We start from the raw sequence: 18,189 nt of genomic DNA, 5'->3' as shown, positions 1-18,189 counted from the left end.
GTTATTGGCCAATGTTGAAACTTGGCTTGGAAGTTAAAGGAAAATATGAGTGTATTGTGGCCGGTGGGGGCTGTGTGGTGGTGGTGGTGGTGGTGGTGGGTGGGCAGGGAGGGGGGGGGGGGGTCTGTCTGTCATTGGGGGATTGAAAGTGGGCACCTCCCATCGCAGATGTTTCAATTGAATTTAAGTTTTAACAAACCATAACCATTCCCTATAAAGACAAAAAGAGACACTGCAATACGGTAGAATTATGACTGTTTGAATGAGCTACATTGATTGACAAAGGTAATGTACTGTATATCACATATATTGATCTTGAAATAACAGAACAATAGGCTGTTTGCAAAAGGTTGAAGGCAGGCAAGGACATGGGTACAGGAAAGTGGGATGGCCAGAGGGAGGAGCACTTCGAGATGAGAGGACCCTCACAGAGGGAGGGATAAAGGGTGTGGTGGTGGTGTATAAAATATCCGGGACCTCCTTTTCTCCATACTCTCTGATTTAACCCGCCATCCTTCATCATTCCCAACAAACCAGCCTTGGTGAGTAAAGAATGTGCGATGTGGTGTATTTGTTTGTATTTGAAATGTACAGATTTCCAACCATAATGACTGACATTTCTACAAGTTGGATTGTTTGCTTTACTTCATACACCAAAAGTGAAATAATATTTATAGAAGTTGCATGTGTTAGCTTTTTGCTTTTAAACTATTAGAACATAAGAATTCTATCCTGTTATTTTTGCCCATAGTTCGATACCAAATGTAATCTGTTACATTGAATACCTCATGCATTTAAAATTCTGAATACATCACCCTGCTGTTTGGTTACTTATTCACTTTTTTCTGAAGAGAGGGTGGCACTCGAGTCGGTTGTCTCAAATTCTTTTATGTTTAATCACAAAATTACGTAAAATAAACTCAAAAGAACGTGAGAAGACTACGACAGTCTCTTCAACATAGCTTTATAGAGTGAGACAAGTAGCTACGTTACTTTTCACATTAAAAGAGGACAGCGATTCGTGATTATAATCTTGCCACGGTGTCCTCTTCTATATGAGGAGGAGTCTCATCTGTTTAGAAACCCCCTTGGCACCACAGTTTCCTCTCTGTACTGCGCCCTGCAGCGGATGAGTGTCATTAGTAGAGGCAGTGAGTGGAAACGGGCATTCAAAATATACTGTTCCAAAGTGCACTGTAAAATCATACGTAAAATGTAACATTTACGCTCTCAGAATTACTCACGGATAAATTAACACTGAGGATTTTACTGTGTGTGTTGTTGGGAGGAGGGACTTCAACGTGGGTGTGTGGGGGGGTTGGGGGAGCTCTCAAGTTCACCTGTTCCCTTACCTGCATTCGACTGAACCACTGTGATACATGGGAGTGGTTGCCATGACAATGGCAGTCTCTCTGCTGAACCAGAGAACCTGTTTGGAGACGCGTAACAGGGCTGTAAAAGAGGCTGAGAGCAGCCAGGCCCCGATGGAGACACAGGGTTTATTTTTATCCAGCTCAGTGGAAAATCCAGAGATCACAAACAAAAAACAGATGTGACTTCGACACTTGATTACTGCCTCAGCACAGTAACCAGATGAGAAAGAAAGTGCATTGAGTATTTCTTCCACCTTTCATGCAAGTTGTAGTTTGCCAAGTTTCTCCCTTTACTTGTATTCTACACATAGTTGTGAATTAAACATCATTGAGAGCAATTATGCACAGGGACACCAAATAGCACCACGCACTGGTGATAGCTCCAAGACTGCAAAAGGAGTTTGTGAAAAGAGTGTCCACCCTTTAATCCTTTGGAACACTCTTTTCATGCTCATAACGGGTACTTTTTAGAGGTCCTTTGATACAGTTACACACAGTCAGTGACTGTACCAAAATGAAGTCCCAGATTGATGTACTCTTAAAGTCAATATCCTTAATCTTTTTTTGTTTCTTCTTTTTTTCCCCCCTTAATTTGTTTTCATTGTGAGTTACAGAGCTTCCCTTTCATCATAGAGCTTGCAACCATAAACTCTGCCACTGGCTCAATTTCACTTATGATGCACCACCCTTCAGCGTTTTAGCAATTTGTCCTCATAATTCCCTGAAGACTGACAAGAAAGAAAATATTATTAATAATATATTCTGTGTAATACAACATAGGTGACGAATGCAGTATAAGTGCAGCTCAGTCACAGTACTGAGTGTCTTACTGAATGCATCACAGTAAGATAGTGTGGCCATTGCAATTATATTTCTCTTAACCTGTTTTCCCCTGTTTTGTTCTCTGACCTCCCTTCCAGCAGCCACAATCATGTCTGGGGTTCAGAATGCCATGTCCCTCCTCATCTCTTCCTTCCACAAGTACTCTGGGAAGGAAGGAGACAAATACACCCTGAGTAAGACGGAGTTAAAGGAACTGCTGCAGAACGAACTTGGAGATATGCTTGGGGTGAGTGACCTGATCCATTTCTACTCTGCAAAATCCTCAGTGTTAATTTAACTATTTAACTCGGCGAGTGCACATTTTGTACACTCCCAGAGTTACAAGTGGATGAATTAACACTGAATATGTTACTGTATATGCTAGTAGTAGTAGTTGTAGTAGTTTATTGTGCCCTATGTGACACAGGGTGGTTGATATATTTATTACATAAGTATCCACCATGCAATTCGACAGTGTCCAGAATGGTTGAGAACCCATGTAGCCACGTCTTGTTCAAGTGTCTGAGTGCAGGACAGGAAACCTCTACCTTTGTGCCCAGTCCAAGAAGTTCCCCTGGATAGCTACATCCATATAGTTTGTTGTACGTCAATAGTGAAAATAGCTGAGCTTCAAGCTCACAGCGGGTCGTGTTGTGACACGTTGCAACTCGTTGTAATTTGTGATGCGTGAACTTGTATCTGCTATTTTTGCAGAATGTCCAGAATCGAATCGAGACACTGTGGCTAAAATGTGAAAGTCGTCTCCCAGAACCACACAGATCAAAAGCTGCACATTAGTACTTTACTACTGCATAGTTAGAACAGAATGGTTCTGATTCCATGATGGAACTAGCCTGATTATCAGACTGAAGCTGCGTGGAGGCAGTCCACTCAGAGAGTGGGCGGGGTCTATGGTATGGAACCAGGCTATGATGGAACAGCACAGGTGAACTCCTCCCAGAAGAGATTGATTGAAGCCAGTTCTACTGCCATGTGATCATGTCCTGTGACCATTTATTAAAAAGAATTCCCATCAGTGACAGCAAGAGCTCAGCTCAGCTGAGCTTGATTCTGTCTGTATGCTGGCATAAACAAAGTCATGTCAAATGACACTGAACTAAACAGCAATAAACGTGTATATACTGTAAACTCCTGTATACCTAAATAATCATTTACTATGCATTGTGTCTATAATTTCATTTCAGTGACTTGAGTTCCAGTCCAAAATAGGGCATACTCTTACAAAAGTATTGTTGGCGGCTAGAAAGCAAAGTACATTAAAGGGTTACTATTATAGTCATTAGTTACTTAAGTGCTTTGCTTACAAAATAGACATTCCTTTGAGAATGGAATTGTCTGTGTTTTTGAAATATTCATAATAATAATAATAATTCCAAATTATATAGTGCTTTTCTTGGTACTCAAAGTCGCTTTATAAAACAGATATTGAGTTGTGGATTTCAGGAATCAAGGTTTTTCCCCAAAACTGCTGTCTAGTGTTTTGCAATGAACACCCTTTTGCATCTGTTGGCTTTCATCAGAACACTTGAATCCTATTTACAGTACTTCTTAACCTAGGACTGTGGCAGTATTCCATCTTTGTATTGCTCCAATTAAGTTTTAGTTTTATGCACCATGAATGTTAGTCCTAATAAGCAAAGTGATGTGGATTTGTGTTAGATGATTTAAAAATCAAATATGAATGTGAAATAAAATATCCTAAATTATCTGTTTGTCTTCCTCCTCACTTTTGCAGAAGACCACAGACAAGGCAGCAGTGGACAAAATATTCGCTGACCTGGACTCAAACAAAGACAACACTGTGGACTTCAAGGAGTTTGTCACTCTGGTTGCCTGCCTCACTGTGATGTGTAACGACTTTTTCATCAAGAAGAAATAGGGCATTGACGCCATCTTGTGGCCATTATAGGAGCTACTTGAGAATGAGAAAATAAAGTACAGTCTGTATCTTCACTGATCCTGTAAAATATTGTATTAATGGTTTATTGAACAGTACAAAAACACACATTTTAACTGACTGTGGTGGCATAATTTGCTGCAATTTAATCTGTGGAGTGATTGTCAAAATGAAACAATAAATATTTAGAACTAGACAGACTGGTACATTTTCTCAGTGTCATGTAATTAGTCTATATTTGTGTGTTGGAATGCTTCTTCTTTTTCCATGCCTTTCTCCTCCCCGCTTAAGTATGATTTTTTTTAAAGTATGTCCATTTACATGTATATGTCAAGTATTTCGTGAATCATCACGTGTTGAAAATACAAGAAAGTGTGAATTAAATGCACACTTTCTTTTAGTAAATACAACTATTTGAGGAATAAATGCAGTGCATTTATTCCTCAAATAGTTGTATTTACTTAATCCCAGCCAATCTTGTTATGTACACATACACAACAGTCAAAATTGAGTAAATTTACAGGCATTAATACCAACTCTATGATTAATACCATAGAGTTAAAGATTAATAAAATACATGTAGATTTTACCTTGCTGAATCACGTGATATCTCCAACACCAAGAAGCACCCGCCCCTTTGGAAAAGTTTTAAACAGAAGACAGTCGCAATTGTCCTCCTGTTTTTCACCTGCAACTTCAGCTCCAGGTACCAAGTTTATATAACTTTACGCTAAGAATAAAATTAGCTCAGCATTTTATTGAAGTTCAGTTTAGCAAGTGGCTATAAGATGTTTTGTTCTGAAAACAGAGCACTGACATGTTCTATTTCAACATCAAAGCAGCTGCACATGTTAAATAAACACGCTTTTTTGGGGGCAATTTCTGATACTAATGCATGTATGATGTACATGCTTATGCATAGAAGATAATATATGTGCTGTTTAAATGTGAAGGATAGAACGGTAACGTAACTCATTTGGTTCCATTCTCATAATTTTGCGGGTGAATGCAGATTTATACTTGTTCGTACGAAGGTGTTGCGCAGCGAAAATAGCCGACCTACAAGCCCACATCGTGAAGCATAAGTGAGGGATGTGAGCATGTAGATCTTCTCTTTTTTTTATCGCGGTAGTAAATTAACCAGGGATAACGTCGACAATTAGTCTAAATGCCATTGTTTTTGCTGTAGGGAGTTAGTAGTTAGTAAGTTAGTTAATAGGCACCTAAAACTAAACAATAAAAGCCTGGAGATCGAGGCTAATGGGCACCTAAACCCAATTGTTTTGATGAGAGAAGGTGATTTGTTTAATAGTTACATGCGTGTGTGTTGCAGGTGTTACACTATAAGTGTGACCTATAGAATCATGTTCCGCCGGCCCGGTGTTATACTCAAAAGTGTTACCCTATGACAATTGTGTCCGTGGAAGTTTGTTTTTGTTCTATCGTGTTTCTAAAATGATTTCTATGTGGATTTTGTTCTTCATAACATAGGATAAAGTAGGATGCAGCTATACAAAATGGTGTTGGAATGGCATGTTCCGTGGATTTATTTAAAATTTTACGTGATGTTACTTAAATTAAGACCGGTTAGGGAACGCATCTGTGTCAGTTTAAGATGTATTTGGCTATTCAAAAATAAATCTGCTATTTTGTTTTGGAAAAAAATAGTGAAAATGTGTGCAAATCTTTGAAGAATTAAAAAATAATATATATTTTTACTCAAATCTTTGCTTCTGGGCCGGGGGTCCATTGAACCAAATATTTTCAAATGGGGGTTTGTGGCCATTTTGGGTGGTCCTTGAGATGAAAAGGGTTAATTTGTGGGCATGGGGATCTCATCTTAAACAAGCTCAGTGCTTAATGAGTCTCCCAGTTTAGTAGACCTTGTATTGTGAATTTGTACTTCCATGTACTGATCTTCTCATGTCTTACTAAATAAAGTACATCAATCAATCACATAGGTTTTTTTTTTGTTAGGATTTAGAAGACATTTGTAGAATTCCCAGAAGAAGCTAAGCTTTGAGTTGCAAATGTTAACTTAAAAAATATATGTTCAAAAATGTGCACACATTTTCAAAAATGGCAGTCAGATCTTGTAGATCTGCTATTTTTGATTGGCCAAAGACATCTTAAAATGACACAGATGCGTTTCCTTCCCGGTCTTAAAGGGTTAACATGGAAAACACTGTAGGACTGGTGAGTTACATGCAGGACGCTGACTGTGTGTTGTACTTTGTCTTGTATATTCTCAGGTGAGAATTCATTAATGATCGAACGAACTATTTTTAAGTTAAATTTACCTCACTGTGTGTGGGGGGCTGGTGGTGTCATTCACTAGGGGTGAGGATTCATAAACTGTATGTATCTAATCTGTAATTGATTTTACTCTCATCCATGCTGTAGCATCTAACCCAACCACCAGTGGTATCAGCCTCTGCAGCAGCCAAGCAATCGGTAGAGTACCCCCCCCCCCCTTTTATTTTCTCTTTAATTTTTACTGTATATTCATAACTGATTTTATAGAGTATCTTAATATACATGTGTTGATGTTACGCATTTCTGCTCTCATTGTTAAAGCAGTTTAGAACCTTTGTTTGTGAAGTTTGTTCAGTTAACTGGTTGTACACATCTTGTGTCAGAGGAGTTGAGGGTTGAGGTTTCATGAACTACGTATGATTTTACTATCTCATTCAGGCTGCAACCCACCCGACCCAGCCATCACAGTCCACCGTCCTGAGACTTGCGTGGTCTCACTGGCCTCCAAGCCGCAGAAGCCAGGCACACAGGTAGAGACACATACACACAACACACACACGGTTGGTTCTCACTTTTCTTTGGAGCTCTAGGTCTCCTAGTATTCAACTCTTTGCCAAAAATAGCCGATCTACATGCTCACTTGTTTTATGGTTAACTCCCAAGATGTTGTAAGTATTCCTTCACATAAAAAAGATCAACATTTGATCAAATGTAGTGCCAAAGTAAAGGCATGTCTGTGAGCAAGTTGAAGTGGCGAAAATATTCTAAATATCATTAATATATTTAATATACTTAATTTAAATGTTTTATAATGGACATCCAATACATTTTTTGTTTGTTTTTTGTTTTACTTTTGAGGTCTGACTGACAAGCAGACGACATCCTGACCTTAAACTGAGCGTCTTGGAAGACACAAGACAGGTGACAGTCCTCAAGCGAGAGGCGTCAGACTCGTACCCTCTAGCAGCATACACTGTTGATGGAAAGCGGTTTGTGACCTTGAAACGTCACATTCCTATTCAAGAATAGGTACTTTTTACTTACTTTTTTCATTCACCACTCACTTCATGTTGTTTGCTGGCCCAAATACACTTCATTTTAGAGCAGCACACTTCTGGTATTCATACTTGTGACAAGGAAGGGCAAATTTGGATGATCTGTTAAATTAAATGCAGTAGCAAATAACTATTTGGGTAATGAGAGGTACAATGTAGAAAATCTAAAAGCCATTAACTGAATGCTTCCTGCTCTTTATACTGTAATTTGATTCTTGCACTCCTTATTTCAACATAACCATTGTTGTGGTTTTGTTTGTTTTTCTCCCCCTACTACAGAATCATCATGTCTGCCATACTTCGTGTCATACTGAAGGAAGACATACTCAAGCTTCGCTTGCCCTCAGGAATCCCTAAGACTGTAGAGGAATTGAATCAAATTGTAAAAGAGACATATGCAATTGAAGAAGATTTTAAAATTGAGTACCAGGATCAAGATTTCAATAGTGCTTTTTTTACTGTCCTTGACACTAAAGACATAGGGGACCAATACACCATTAGGATGGTCTTTGCTCAGCCATTGATAACATTATCAGTTGTGGATCCTGCAACTTTCTCTGAGATGGGGGAAGAGGCCGGTTCCAGTTTCTCTGAATCAGATACCATAATCCTGTCTTCACCAGAGAGAAACTCCTCCCGTTGTTCTTCTGCATCCGTAACCACCTCTGTGTCTGGTGATGCCACAACTCAGGCTTTTCCAGAGGACACCAGCTCCTCGCTTCGTTCTCTGCCTTGGCCAGCTGAGTTTGACATACCTAAATTCTCCCATGACACTGAGCTCATTCTAGATGCTGCGGATGTAGCTTACATTAAGAATGGAACCCTGTTAGACATGCATGCAGTAAAAGGCGACATAATGCAAAAACTAGCAGAGACCATCTTTGTCTACACTCCCTATCCTTCACAACAAAAGGTGCAGATGTTTAAGAGCCTGATTAAGAAGCACCCATGTTTGATGGACCCACGTGCCGAAGATGGTGTAACTTATTGGATCAAAAAATGTGCCTACAAGATTGAAAATTACAGAGCAAAGATGAGAAGCCGCCATTCACTACCAGAGCTAAATGTGAACACTCTAAAAGAGAAAATTGGCTGCAGATAGGACTCCAGCAAAGAATGTGAAAAAGGCAAAGAAATCTGAGATAAACTACCTCCCAAGCTCGATGGCCTGCCTTGTTTGAGCCTTCCCAGGTTAAATTGTTGTTTTAATTCATCCATTTTCAATCATTATTGCTTTGTTTGACACCAATTATCCTATAATGTGTGACACTTAACAGTGAAAATCGCATGTCTTAATGTTCAAAACGTAATGTTAAAGGAGCACTTAACCCATTTTAAACCTTTTCATCATGTTGTTGGTCCTCAGTAATGCTCATTAGAATTGTCTACTCACTGTGTTTCAGAGGTGGGCCATGGACTGTTTAGAAAACTGCCTACCAATGACCTCATTGATAAGTTAATCAAAAACTACAGAATTTCTTTTACTGGACTCTTGGCAGGAACAACAAGCCATTGCTCTTGCATCGATTACGTTTCTGAACATGGTTCCATGTTTCTGAATCGTCAACAGCCCTCTGAGACAAAGACCGAGTAGAAATGGTGCCAATTTATAATTAGTGAGGACAAATTGTATGAAGACGAGGTTGAAAATGTGTGATGTGATCCCTTAACGGTGTGCTAGTTAACTCAAGAGTGCACCAGAAAATTAAATAGCTGGTGGTAATTATTCAATGTTGGCATATACCAGGCTGGATAACGAGCACTCCCTCTGACAAGGTAGTGTTCACTGTTCAGCCTGCCATATGTTGAAACTAGGCAGCTAACTAAACAAAAAAAATACCAAACTGATGCATCCCTTACAAAACATGGGGTGTAGTTGTAGAGTTAGTTACGTTTCTATGTCTTCCTTCATTTTCCTCGGTCTGTCTCTAATTCATTTGTATGTCTTTCTCTCTCAGGTCGAGGAAGAGTTTCGGAGGATCACTCTGAAACAACTACTGTCCACATTCCTGGGGAAGTTGGACCAATGCACACCCAAGCTACTGAGCCTGTACAGGAAGAAGGGAGGAGCTGTTGGGAAGAAACTTGGCGAGACACTTGAGGTGTTAAATAAGGCAAGTACTTGCAATAGTGTAGTTAGTTTTATGTACTTCTGGGTTCTGGAGTCTGTACTTGGGTTCTGATGTTTGTACTTGGGTTCTGATGTCTGTACTTGACGATCTAATTTCATGTGTTTTTAGGACCACAACATTGAGTCCTGTCGAGAAGCTGTTATCAGAGGCCTCATTCTCTTCCTTGGGGAAAAGACGGAGCAGTTGATCAAGGAGTACAAGGTAAAGAAAATATACCTATGTTACTATGGTTTAAAGCCTAGCCTATATGAGACAAGGTTTTGCAATCTAGAATAGCTGATGGCTTGGTGGTATCAAGTATATTTATCTACTCATGTATTCATCAGTTTGAAGACATGCAGTACTTATAGATAAAGATTGGAATGTGAGTGTTTTAAGTCTTGTAATAGAATTATAGTCTTTGGCTGGACACAGGTTCTGGCTACTTCCATCCCAGAGGTCTGATATTACACATACAGAAAGGCTGTTTTTGTTGCAAAGATCCAGTCTGCATGGCTTTATTATTGCAACTGACCTCTATGTCTTGGCTGAAGTGCTGTCACATGTAGTTATTTTTGTCTAAGCATGACTGGACCCCATGATAGGTCCAGACACCTACACTCACCTCTCAGGCCTGGCTCTTGGAGGAGGCCATGGTTTACATAATATGGAAAAGTGCATTTATTCATATGCTACACTTGGGGAACTGCATTCATACTTGCATACATACATTATCCAAGATAATCATAAAGAATAACAACTGGGAATATCTAACTGTTTTGTATATTGTTGCTGTTTGGTAACCTTGTATTTCCAAACGGTTTTAAAAACATTTAAATTAAGTGAAAATAGCTGATCTACAAGCTCACAACACGTCGCATTGTAACTCACAACCCAAACCCCCAAAGTTTAAGTGTGCTTTAAATGCCATTACATTTAACTCTGTGATACCTGTAGACACTTGCTACAACAGCACTCAAAACTGCCAAAGCATCTACATAACGGCAATCTCAGAGAGAGAGAGAGAGAGAGAGAGCAAAGACAACTGTATGCACCCTTCATATAGCATGTTCTCACTGTATCTGTTGTATTTCACAGGTATTTAATGAAGATGATGCTGCAGCCGTCCAAGAGGCCGTTTCTACTAGTGTCCTGAACATCTTCGTGGTCAGCAGAGACAAAGATGGGCTCGACAAACAGGCCGGAATAGCCATCGAGGGAGCGGAGGTCCTTTTCGGTATCCCTGATGTTGCAAAAGCTTGCACCTACCTGATGGGCCTTATGTATGCTTTGGAACTACGGTGCGTTATAACAGCGGACGATTCCATATAGTATTTTCCGGAAGTGCATTATATGTCTGAGAGCCGGCAACTACTGGCGATGAGGCGAAGTGGGCGGGGGGACGATGTTGATCTGAAAAGATGGATTTTATTTATCTTTTGGACGATGTCGCCCGGCGATCGTCCGGAGACCCGCCCGCTGTTAAAACGCACCGTTAATCACCCCAAGGCTTAAAAGTTCACTTTTGAGGCGTTTCAGAAAATATTTCTTGAGCTGGGAACCAAGTGACAAAATGTCATCCAAAGTATACTAAAATACTGTACTGGCATGATGGTTATGTTTTCCATTTATTTTATAACATTACATAGCATTGCTTTGTCTCTTTGTAGTGGAACGGCGGAAAAGAGACAAGATCAACAACTTGATTGTCACCCTGTCAAAGATCCTCCCTGACTGTAACATTAGACAGCAGTAATAGAGCAAACTAATAACAAATGAACCAAGTATACCATTGAATCAATATACGTACCAAGTTCAATATGCATAGGCACTATAAGCTGACGTTATCTACATTTATATGCACTCCACCTGAATAGGAAGCATTACGCCATTAGCTCCAATTTCACCACTTCGGTTTTAGTCATGACATTTGGTGGAATTTGCACTGGTGGCACTGGTGGCGCTACACTTCTCCCAAGATGCATAGGCGGGGGTCTCTGCGGTCTGGATCGCCACACGATATGGACCCCGGGGGGGCGGCAGGTGCGCCCGCAGGAACGGCCCGTATTCTTTCCCAGTGATTGACCGCCGTATACCATGGGGCGCGATGCTGCTACAGTCGGTGGATTATTAACCCATTAAGACCTGGAATTGTGTAATTTTTAGATTTGAGCTAAAAAGCATTATTTTACACTTTGGGCTATTCAAAAATAGCAGATATACAAGCTCATAGCACGGCACCGAGTGCCGCGCTACGAGCTTGTATATCTGCTATTTTTGAAAAATCGTGAAAATGTGTGCAAATCTTTGAATATATTTTTAAAGCGAACATTTTTAACTCAAATCTTTGCTTCTGGGGGTCCCTGGAACAAAATATTTTGATGGGGTCCGCGGCCAAATACATATCATTTTGAGGGTCCTTGACATGAAAAAGATTGAGCACCACTGATATAGAAATGGGTTAAGCGTCATCGTTGCTGCAAAAATAGGCCGTTATATCAGAAATAAATATCACATACCATCCATATAGTATGAGCCACTGGACTGTGCATTTTAAAAGAGACAAGTGCAGAATAGTCTGGCTCAAAATGCAGGGCTGGATTTAAGGGGGTGGGTTGGGTTCCCCCTGGGCTTGAGGCATTGTTGGGGCCCCCACTACACCAGTGGTGGAAAAAGTACTCACGTTTTTTACTTAAGTAAAAGTATAAATACTGCAGTGTAGAAATACTCTGTTGTACTTGACTAAAAGTACAAAAGTATTGGTATGAAAATGTACTCAAGTACCAAAAGTATCATTATGTATAAACATCTCTTGAAAATAGCAGATCTACAAGCTAAAAAGCTTGTAGATCTGCTATTTCTAGTGTCTCTAGTGCAGACGTTTTTTTTTTATCAATGAACATTTATTCTCTGTAAATTTACATGACACGTCTCAAGTCAGACATATTTCCACGCGTCTCATTTGGCCCGGACCGATCCCCACGTCTTGGAGAACTGGATTGTTGTAAGCGTCGTTACACCGTCCAGTGTGGGAAGGGACGACAACATAGGTGGGCTGTTGGAGGATATTGACGGGCAGTGTCTCCGCGTACAGTCTGTAGTGACCTCCGCCGTTCCTCCATGCTTGTTCGTCAAGCTGCCAGTTGTTTGGATGATTCCCTGCCTCTGGGCTGCCTGCAACAAATGATGCCAGCTTGCGGGCCCCTGCCTGGAATATATAAAAATGTCATGTTGGCATAGCTCAATTGTACTTATGAGGATATTACATAGGATCAACTGTTGCACCACAACTTTCCAAATAAGTGTGTGTGTGTGTGTGTGTGTGTGTGTGTGTGTGTGTGTGTGTGTGTGTGTGTGTGTGTGTGTGTGTGTGTGTGTGTGTGTGTGTGTGTGTGTGTGTGTGTGTGTGTGTGTGTGTGTGTGTGTGTGTGTATAAAAGACACAGCGCCAGCCACTCATAATGGCCAAAATGTGTGGGAATCGGCCGTAGCAGCCGCATTTTAAGTGTTACATTTTGCCAATCAGTGGTACTCCACTGCCTTCAACTGGCCTTTGTCAAATAGTAGTTGTGTAAAAAGTACAAAATACACACATAAAACCGTGCCCACTGATCGCACTCTTTGGACTTGCAGCTACCAATAATCACCTAAACAGAATAACGCTAGATGTCATGGCGTTCACATCCCTGCTTGCAAGACGCATAATACTCGGAAAAAAGCCACGCCGCCATCACACCTAAGATGGATCAAAGATATAATGTACTTCCTCAAGCTGGAAAAAAAATCAAATTTGCCCTAAGAGGTCAAAAAGATCTATTTTATGTTTCCTGGAACCCCTTCTTGAACTACTTAAAAAATATAAATATTCCCCCCGACCAATAGAATGAAGGGGTTCCTGGTTTACGATCTATGTTTATTATCCTTCCTATGTGCTGGTGGGAAGAGCTAAACATTCCCTCATCCGTCTCGGTTACTATGGGAGCAAGCGCGCAGTCTATATTTGGGGCGCCAAGCAAGAAACTCAGAGACCACGAGTTTAATAGGTCCACTGAATATATGAATTGTAATTATTATTTGCACTGTGACTGAGCAATGTGTTTAATCTCTCTATATATTGCTGTAAATATGACAAATCGGACATTATTTTTTACATTTTATTTTCCTTTTTTTCTCTTTTCTTTGTTTTTCCACCTGATATTTCTGATTGTGATTATTATTATTATTTACTAAATGCTTTATTATATCTAACATGGAAAGCCGCGACCACATCGGTGTAAAATGCTGATTGACACCGATGACTCTGAAAAACAATACAAAGATTATTAAAGAAAAAAAAGAAGTACAAAATTTGCCTCAGATATGTATTTTCTAATTAAATGTTATTTATTTTCATTTTGTTGAGCCAAGAAAAAGTCTGGTATATCACAACATGACACCATAAAGGTCAAATTATCAAATGTATGATATATGAAATGCATAAACATTTACTTGCTAGTAATTAGATGAGTCACCAGGGGGGACAGTTAGGGATAGTTAGAACAGAAGGGTTCTGATTCCATGATTGAACAGCACAGGTGAACTCCTCCCAGTGAAGCCAGTTCTACTGCCATGTGATCATGTTCTGTGACATTTATTTAATTTTCTTCCCATCAGTGACAGCAAGAGCTCTGTACTTTATTCTGTCTGTATGCTGGCATAAACAAAGTCATGTCAAATGACACTGAACTAAACGGCAATAAACGTGTATATACTGTAAACTCCTGTATACCTAAATAATCATTTACTATGCATTGTGTCTATAATTTCAGTTCAGTGCCTTGAGTTCCAGTCCAAAATAGGGCATACTTTTAAAGTACATTAAATGGTTACTATTATAGTCATTAGTTACTTAAGTGCTTTGCTTACAAAATAGACATTCTTTTGAGACTGGAATTGTGTTTTTGAAATATTCATAATAATAAATCCAATTTATATAGCGCTGTCTTGGTACTCGAAGTCGCTTTATAAAACAGATATTGAGTTGTGGATTTCAGGAATCTAGGTTTTCCCACAAAACTGATGTCTAGTGTTTTGCAATGAACACCCTTTTGCATCTATTGGCCTTTCTATCAGAACACTTGAATCCCATTTACAGTACTTCTTAGGAATGTGACAGTACACCATGTTTGTATTGCTGTAATTGAGTCTTAGTTTTATGCACCATGAATGTTTGTCATAATAAGCGCTGTGTGTTTGTGTAAGATGACTTGAAAATCTAATATGAATGTGAAATACAATATCCTATAAATTCCTCCTCACTCTTGCAGAAGGCCACAGACAAGGCAGCAGTGGACAAAATATTCGCTGACCTGGACTCAAACAAAGACAACAAGTGGACTTCCAGGAGTTTGTCACTCTGGTCACCTGCCTCACTGTGATGTGTAACGACTTTTTCATCAAGAAGAAATAGGGCATTGACGCCATCGTGTGGCCATTATAGGAGCTACTTGAGAATTAGCCTCGATCTCCAGGCTTATATATTTTTATTTTTGCTCAAAAATAAAAATGAGAAAATAAAGTACAGTCTGTATCTTCACTGATCCTGCAAAATATTGTATTAATGGTTTATTGAAAAGTACTAAAACACACATTTGAACTGACTATGGTGGTTTCATTTGCTGTAATTCAATCTGTGGAGTGATTGTCAAAATGAAACAAATGTTTAGAACTAGACCGTAGACTGGTACATTTTCTCATGTTGCCTAGTACAGCTCAACACCAACACGTCTGTCATATATATATATATATATATATATATATATATATATATATATATATATATATATATATATATATATATATATATATATATGTGCTTGTATGGCATTACTTGAAAGAGTCTGTTCTCAAAACTATATTTTTGATGCAGATGATGTAGTCCCATTGTTACCAGTAAACAAAGGTTACAACAACAGTTGGAAATAGAAACACAGCCAGAAATGGCTCTGGAAGTAAACATAAACGTTTTTGATGACAAAAAAACAAACAAAGAATCTGTCAGGAAATTGGTTTTCCTGACAGGCGTCAGGAAACCAATACCACATGACCATTTGTGATAAGATTCTTGAACACGGCATGATCTCCACACCTATACATTGGTTTAACAATAACAGTGTCAGGGAATTTCAGGCAGTGAATGCACTAAACTAAATTGAAAAGTTCAAAGAGCTCTAAATGCAGTCATAATGACATTTTATAACATTAAAATGACATTATACTTAATGTCGTACGAAGGTGTCAAGCAAAAATATTGGGGGGAAAAGAAAATACATAAATAGAAATGAAATAGGGACACCAGGTTGAAATTGGTTGAAATATTGTAGTGTGATTCAACCATTATACTTAATGGGGTCCACTCAGTTCACTAGCTGGAACAAACATCCGATAAAATCATAATATTTGGCAAATACATTCTATGCATTGTGGGAGTCTGACCGACTGACCCATATGCATATCTCTGATAGGTCAGTCAATAAAACACAAGATACAGAGCTCAAGACAAAGTCACCAGCAAATGATGAATGTACAGCAGTTTGCTTAAAGATATTTGGTTACAATGGATATGGCTTACATCTTCCTCCTGCAGGGACGACCAAAACATCTGACTTTTTCTCTTTTTTTTTACGAGGAAGCAGGGCAGTCCTGCATTCTTTACATTCAGATTTATCGATTACACATACTGTAAGTACAAAATGAATTGATTACAGCTGCAGGGCATAGGCTGGATGTCTCAGTGGCATCCTGTCCTGACAGAGCTGCCTGTCAGTTTTGCAGTTTGTGATTACGACTACTTACGCTTAAGGCACATACTAGACACATGTCAGATAAAGTTCAAACTACAAAAGGCAACAGCTAAGTTCTGCTCTATCTTGCCAAAATGCTGTTTTTGGCCTCTTTTGTGGCCATGTATTATGAGCAAGCAAAATATATATCTATACGACAGGTAACAATTTTGTGATATAAGATATAAGAAAGCAAAATATATACACATATATTTCTTAATCATTTAAGTCGTTCTGTTGCAATCTTCATTCTATACCTGCATACAGCCTCCCTCAACTGTACAAAGAAAAACACCAACCAATGCAATTAACATTCAAAAAAGAGCAGTAACATTCTTGAACCACTCTTTTTCTTACAAATACAAAATACTCCACGGAGAAGGTGACAGGGCAGATCAAGCAGCTAAATATCAACATGAGAAAACCTAAGGAGGCGTTGAATTAAATATAATTAATTCCAAAGGGTTTGAGAAACATACCTTTACATTGCCAAAGCAAGTGTGGAAATGTTATGTACAATTAAAGCTATTGTAGAATAAAGGACTGTTGCAACATTGCAAACAAAATTTACTTAAGAAATGCAAACAGAACAATTGTGCATTTGCTATCAATATATTATATACTGTATGTACTGTATATCTCCACACACACACACACACGCGCGCGCCCCCGTGTGTGTGTGTGTGTGTGTGTGTATGTGTGTGTGTGTGTGTTAGTGAAGATAACTTAAAATACAAATAGCCACACGTTTTCTTTAAAGGTGTCTGCTCTGTATGTATATTAGGTACAGTGTACAGTACAGTATGTGCAGGAATGTACACAGATTGGCAGTCTTTGTGGTGGTTGTATTTCATTTTGTTTTCACCACAGCTCACAAATACTTACGTGTGTGTAGTGTACACTGCTGTACTTCACCCAGCAGATATGGACCTTTTTTATTTATTAGTCTTGACAGATTGTTTGAGCACTTTATTGAAAAATGAATTCAAAAGGGTAAATACACACAAGAAAGCCAGACGGCTTGTTTCCATTGTGGTGCTTTTGGGGAAGGGGGGCAGGGAGCAACAATACAAATACAAAACAGGGACAAAAAACTAAATACAGGGACAAAAAAATTAAGTCATTTTATTGGACAAACATAATTAAATGGTTTAAAAAATATTTTTGGGGTGTTTGTAATCTGTGAGAAGTATGTGTCTCTGATGTCATAGTACAGTTGGCAACTTAGCAGGATTTTAAAATTGCAACTCAGTTTCTGCCTAGTTTTGTGCGCAGTGGGTGCACAGTCTGTCTTCTTTTGGGAGCCAGGTCTGCCTGTGGCTGGCCTCTCTCGAAGGTGAGGTTGTGCTCACTGAGTCTGTACGTTGTCAAGGATTTCCTTAGTTTTGGATCAGTCACAGTGCTCTGGTATTCTGCCACTGTGTGTTCTCTGTTTGGGGCCAAAATAGCATTCCAATTTGCTCTGGTTTTTGGTTGATGTGTCAGATAGTTTATTTAGTTTTCTCATAATTTGGTGTCTGTTTTATTTCTGTCTGGTACTGCTTGTGTTTGTGTGTGAACAGACACCTATCAGCTGGCTGAGGGGACATCTCTCTACTAGAAGGTGTTTTCCATTTGATGCAGAGAATGGATTCGCAGATAACATACTAAACCATCAACCAGTATTTTGAGCCATATGGGATGTCCTTTGTGATGGAGTAAAACAAACTTTGTGCCTTGATTCCCAGGTCGTTCAGAGCTTCTTCTTTCAACAACACACTTGTTAGTGTGTATAACATGGAGTTAATGATGCCATAGGTGTTTTGTACAGCTGGCTCTCATGACCCAGAAAGAG

At 39.2% G+C, this 18,189-nt stretch overlaps 2 protein-coding genes across 3 annotated transcripts; both read left to right on the top strand.

The window, feature by feature from the left end:
• The first annotated feature begins 385 nt into the window (after nt 1-385).
• LOC311062108 (ictacalcin-like) lies at nt 386-4,309 on the top strand. 2 transcript variants are annotated; one of them, XM_084080914.1, is made up of 3 exons: nt 386-542; nt 2,294-2,442; nt 3,952-4,309. In XM_084080914.1, exons 2-3 carry the CDS (start codon nt 2,305-2,307, stop codon nt 4,093-4,095), a joined length of 282 nt encoding a protein of 93 aa, XP_083937040.1. In that variant the 5' UTR covers nt 386-542; nt 2,294-2,304; the 3' UTR covers nt 4,096-4,309. The 2 variants fall into 2 exon arrangements, with proteins under 2 accessions (XP_083937040.1, XP_083937041.1); XM_084080915.1 differs by having other exon boundaries at nt 395-542; nt 2,297-2,442.
• Nucleotides 4,310-4,442: 133 nt separating this feature from the next.
• LOC311062107 (uncharacterized protein) lies at nt 4,443-15,031 on the top strand. The gene is made up of 8 exons (XM_084080913.1): nt 4,443-4,819; nt 6,517-6,567; nt 6,808-6,899; nt 7,228-7,398; nt 7,704-9,538; nt 9,665-9,757; nt 10,634-10,836; nt 14,841-15,031. The coding sequence occupies exons 5-8, from the start codon at nt 9,272-9,274 to the stop codon at nt 14,956-14,958; spliced, it is 681 nt and encodes a 226-aa protein (XP_083937039.1). The 5' UTR covers nt 4,443-4,819; nt 6,517-6,567; nt 6,808-6,899; nt 7,228-7,398; nt 7,704-9,271; the 3' UTR covers nt 14,959-15,031.
• Nucleotides 15,032-18,189: the final 3,158 nt, after the last annotated feature.

Source organism: Gymnoscopelus microlampas, assembly GCF_963454915.1.
Source record: "Gymnoscopelus microlampas genome assembly, chromosome: 15".
Lineage (NCBI taxonomy): Eukaryota > Metazoa > Chordata > Actinopteri > Myctophiformes > Myctophidae > Gymnoscopelus > Gymnoscopelus microlampas.
Note: the sequence above shows the minus strand (reverse complement) of the source record. Positions and strands in the feature narration are given on the sequence as shown.

Bases quoted from the DNA above. Each gene is read 5' to 3' on its own strand.
- LOC311062107 (XM_084080913.1), top strand. From the start codon at position 9,272: ATGCATCCCTTACAAAACATGGGGTGTAGTTGTAGAGTTAGTTACGTT. The intron at 9,758-10,633 runs GTAAAGAAAATA...TGTATTTCACAG, and splicing joins AGTTGATCAAGGAGTACAAG to GTATTTAATGAAGATGATGC. The intron at 10,837-14,840 runs GTGCGTTATAAC...TCACTCTTGCAG, and splicing joins ATGTATGCTTTGGAACTACG to AAGGCCACAGACAAGGCAGC.
- LOC311062108 (XM_084080914.1), top strand. From the start codon at position 2,305: ATGTCTGGGGTTCAGAATGCCATGTCCCTCCTCATCTCTTCCTTCCAC. The intron at 2,443-3,951 runs GTGAGTGACCTG...TCACTTTTGCAG, and splicing joins AACTTGGAGATATGCTTGGG to AAGACCACAGACAAGGCAGC.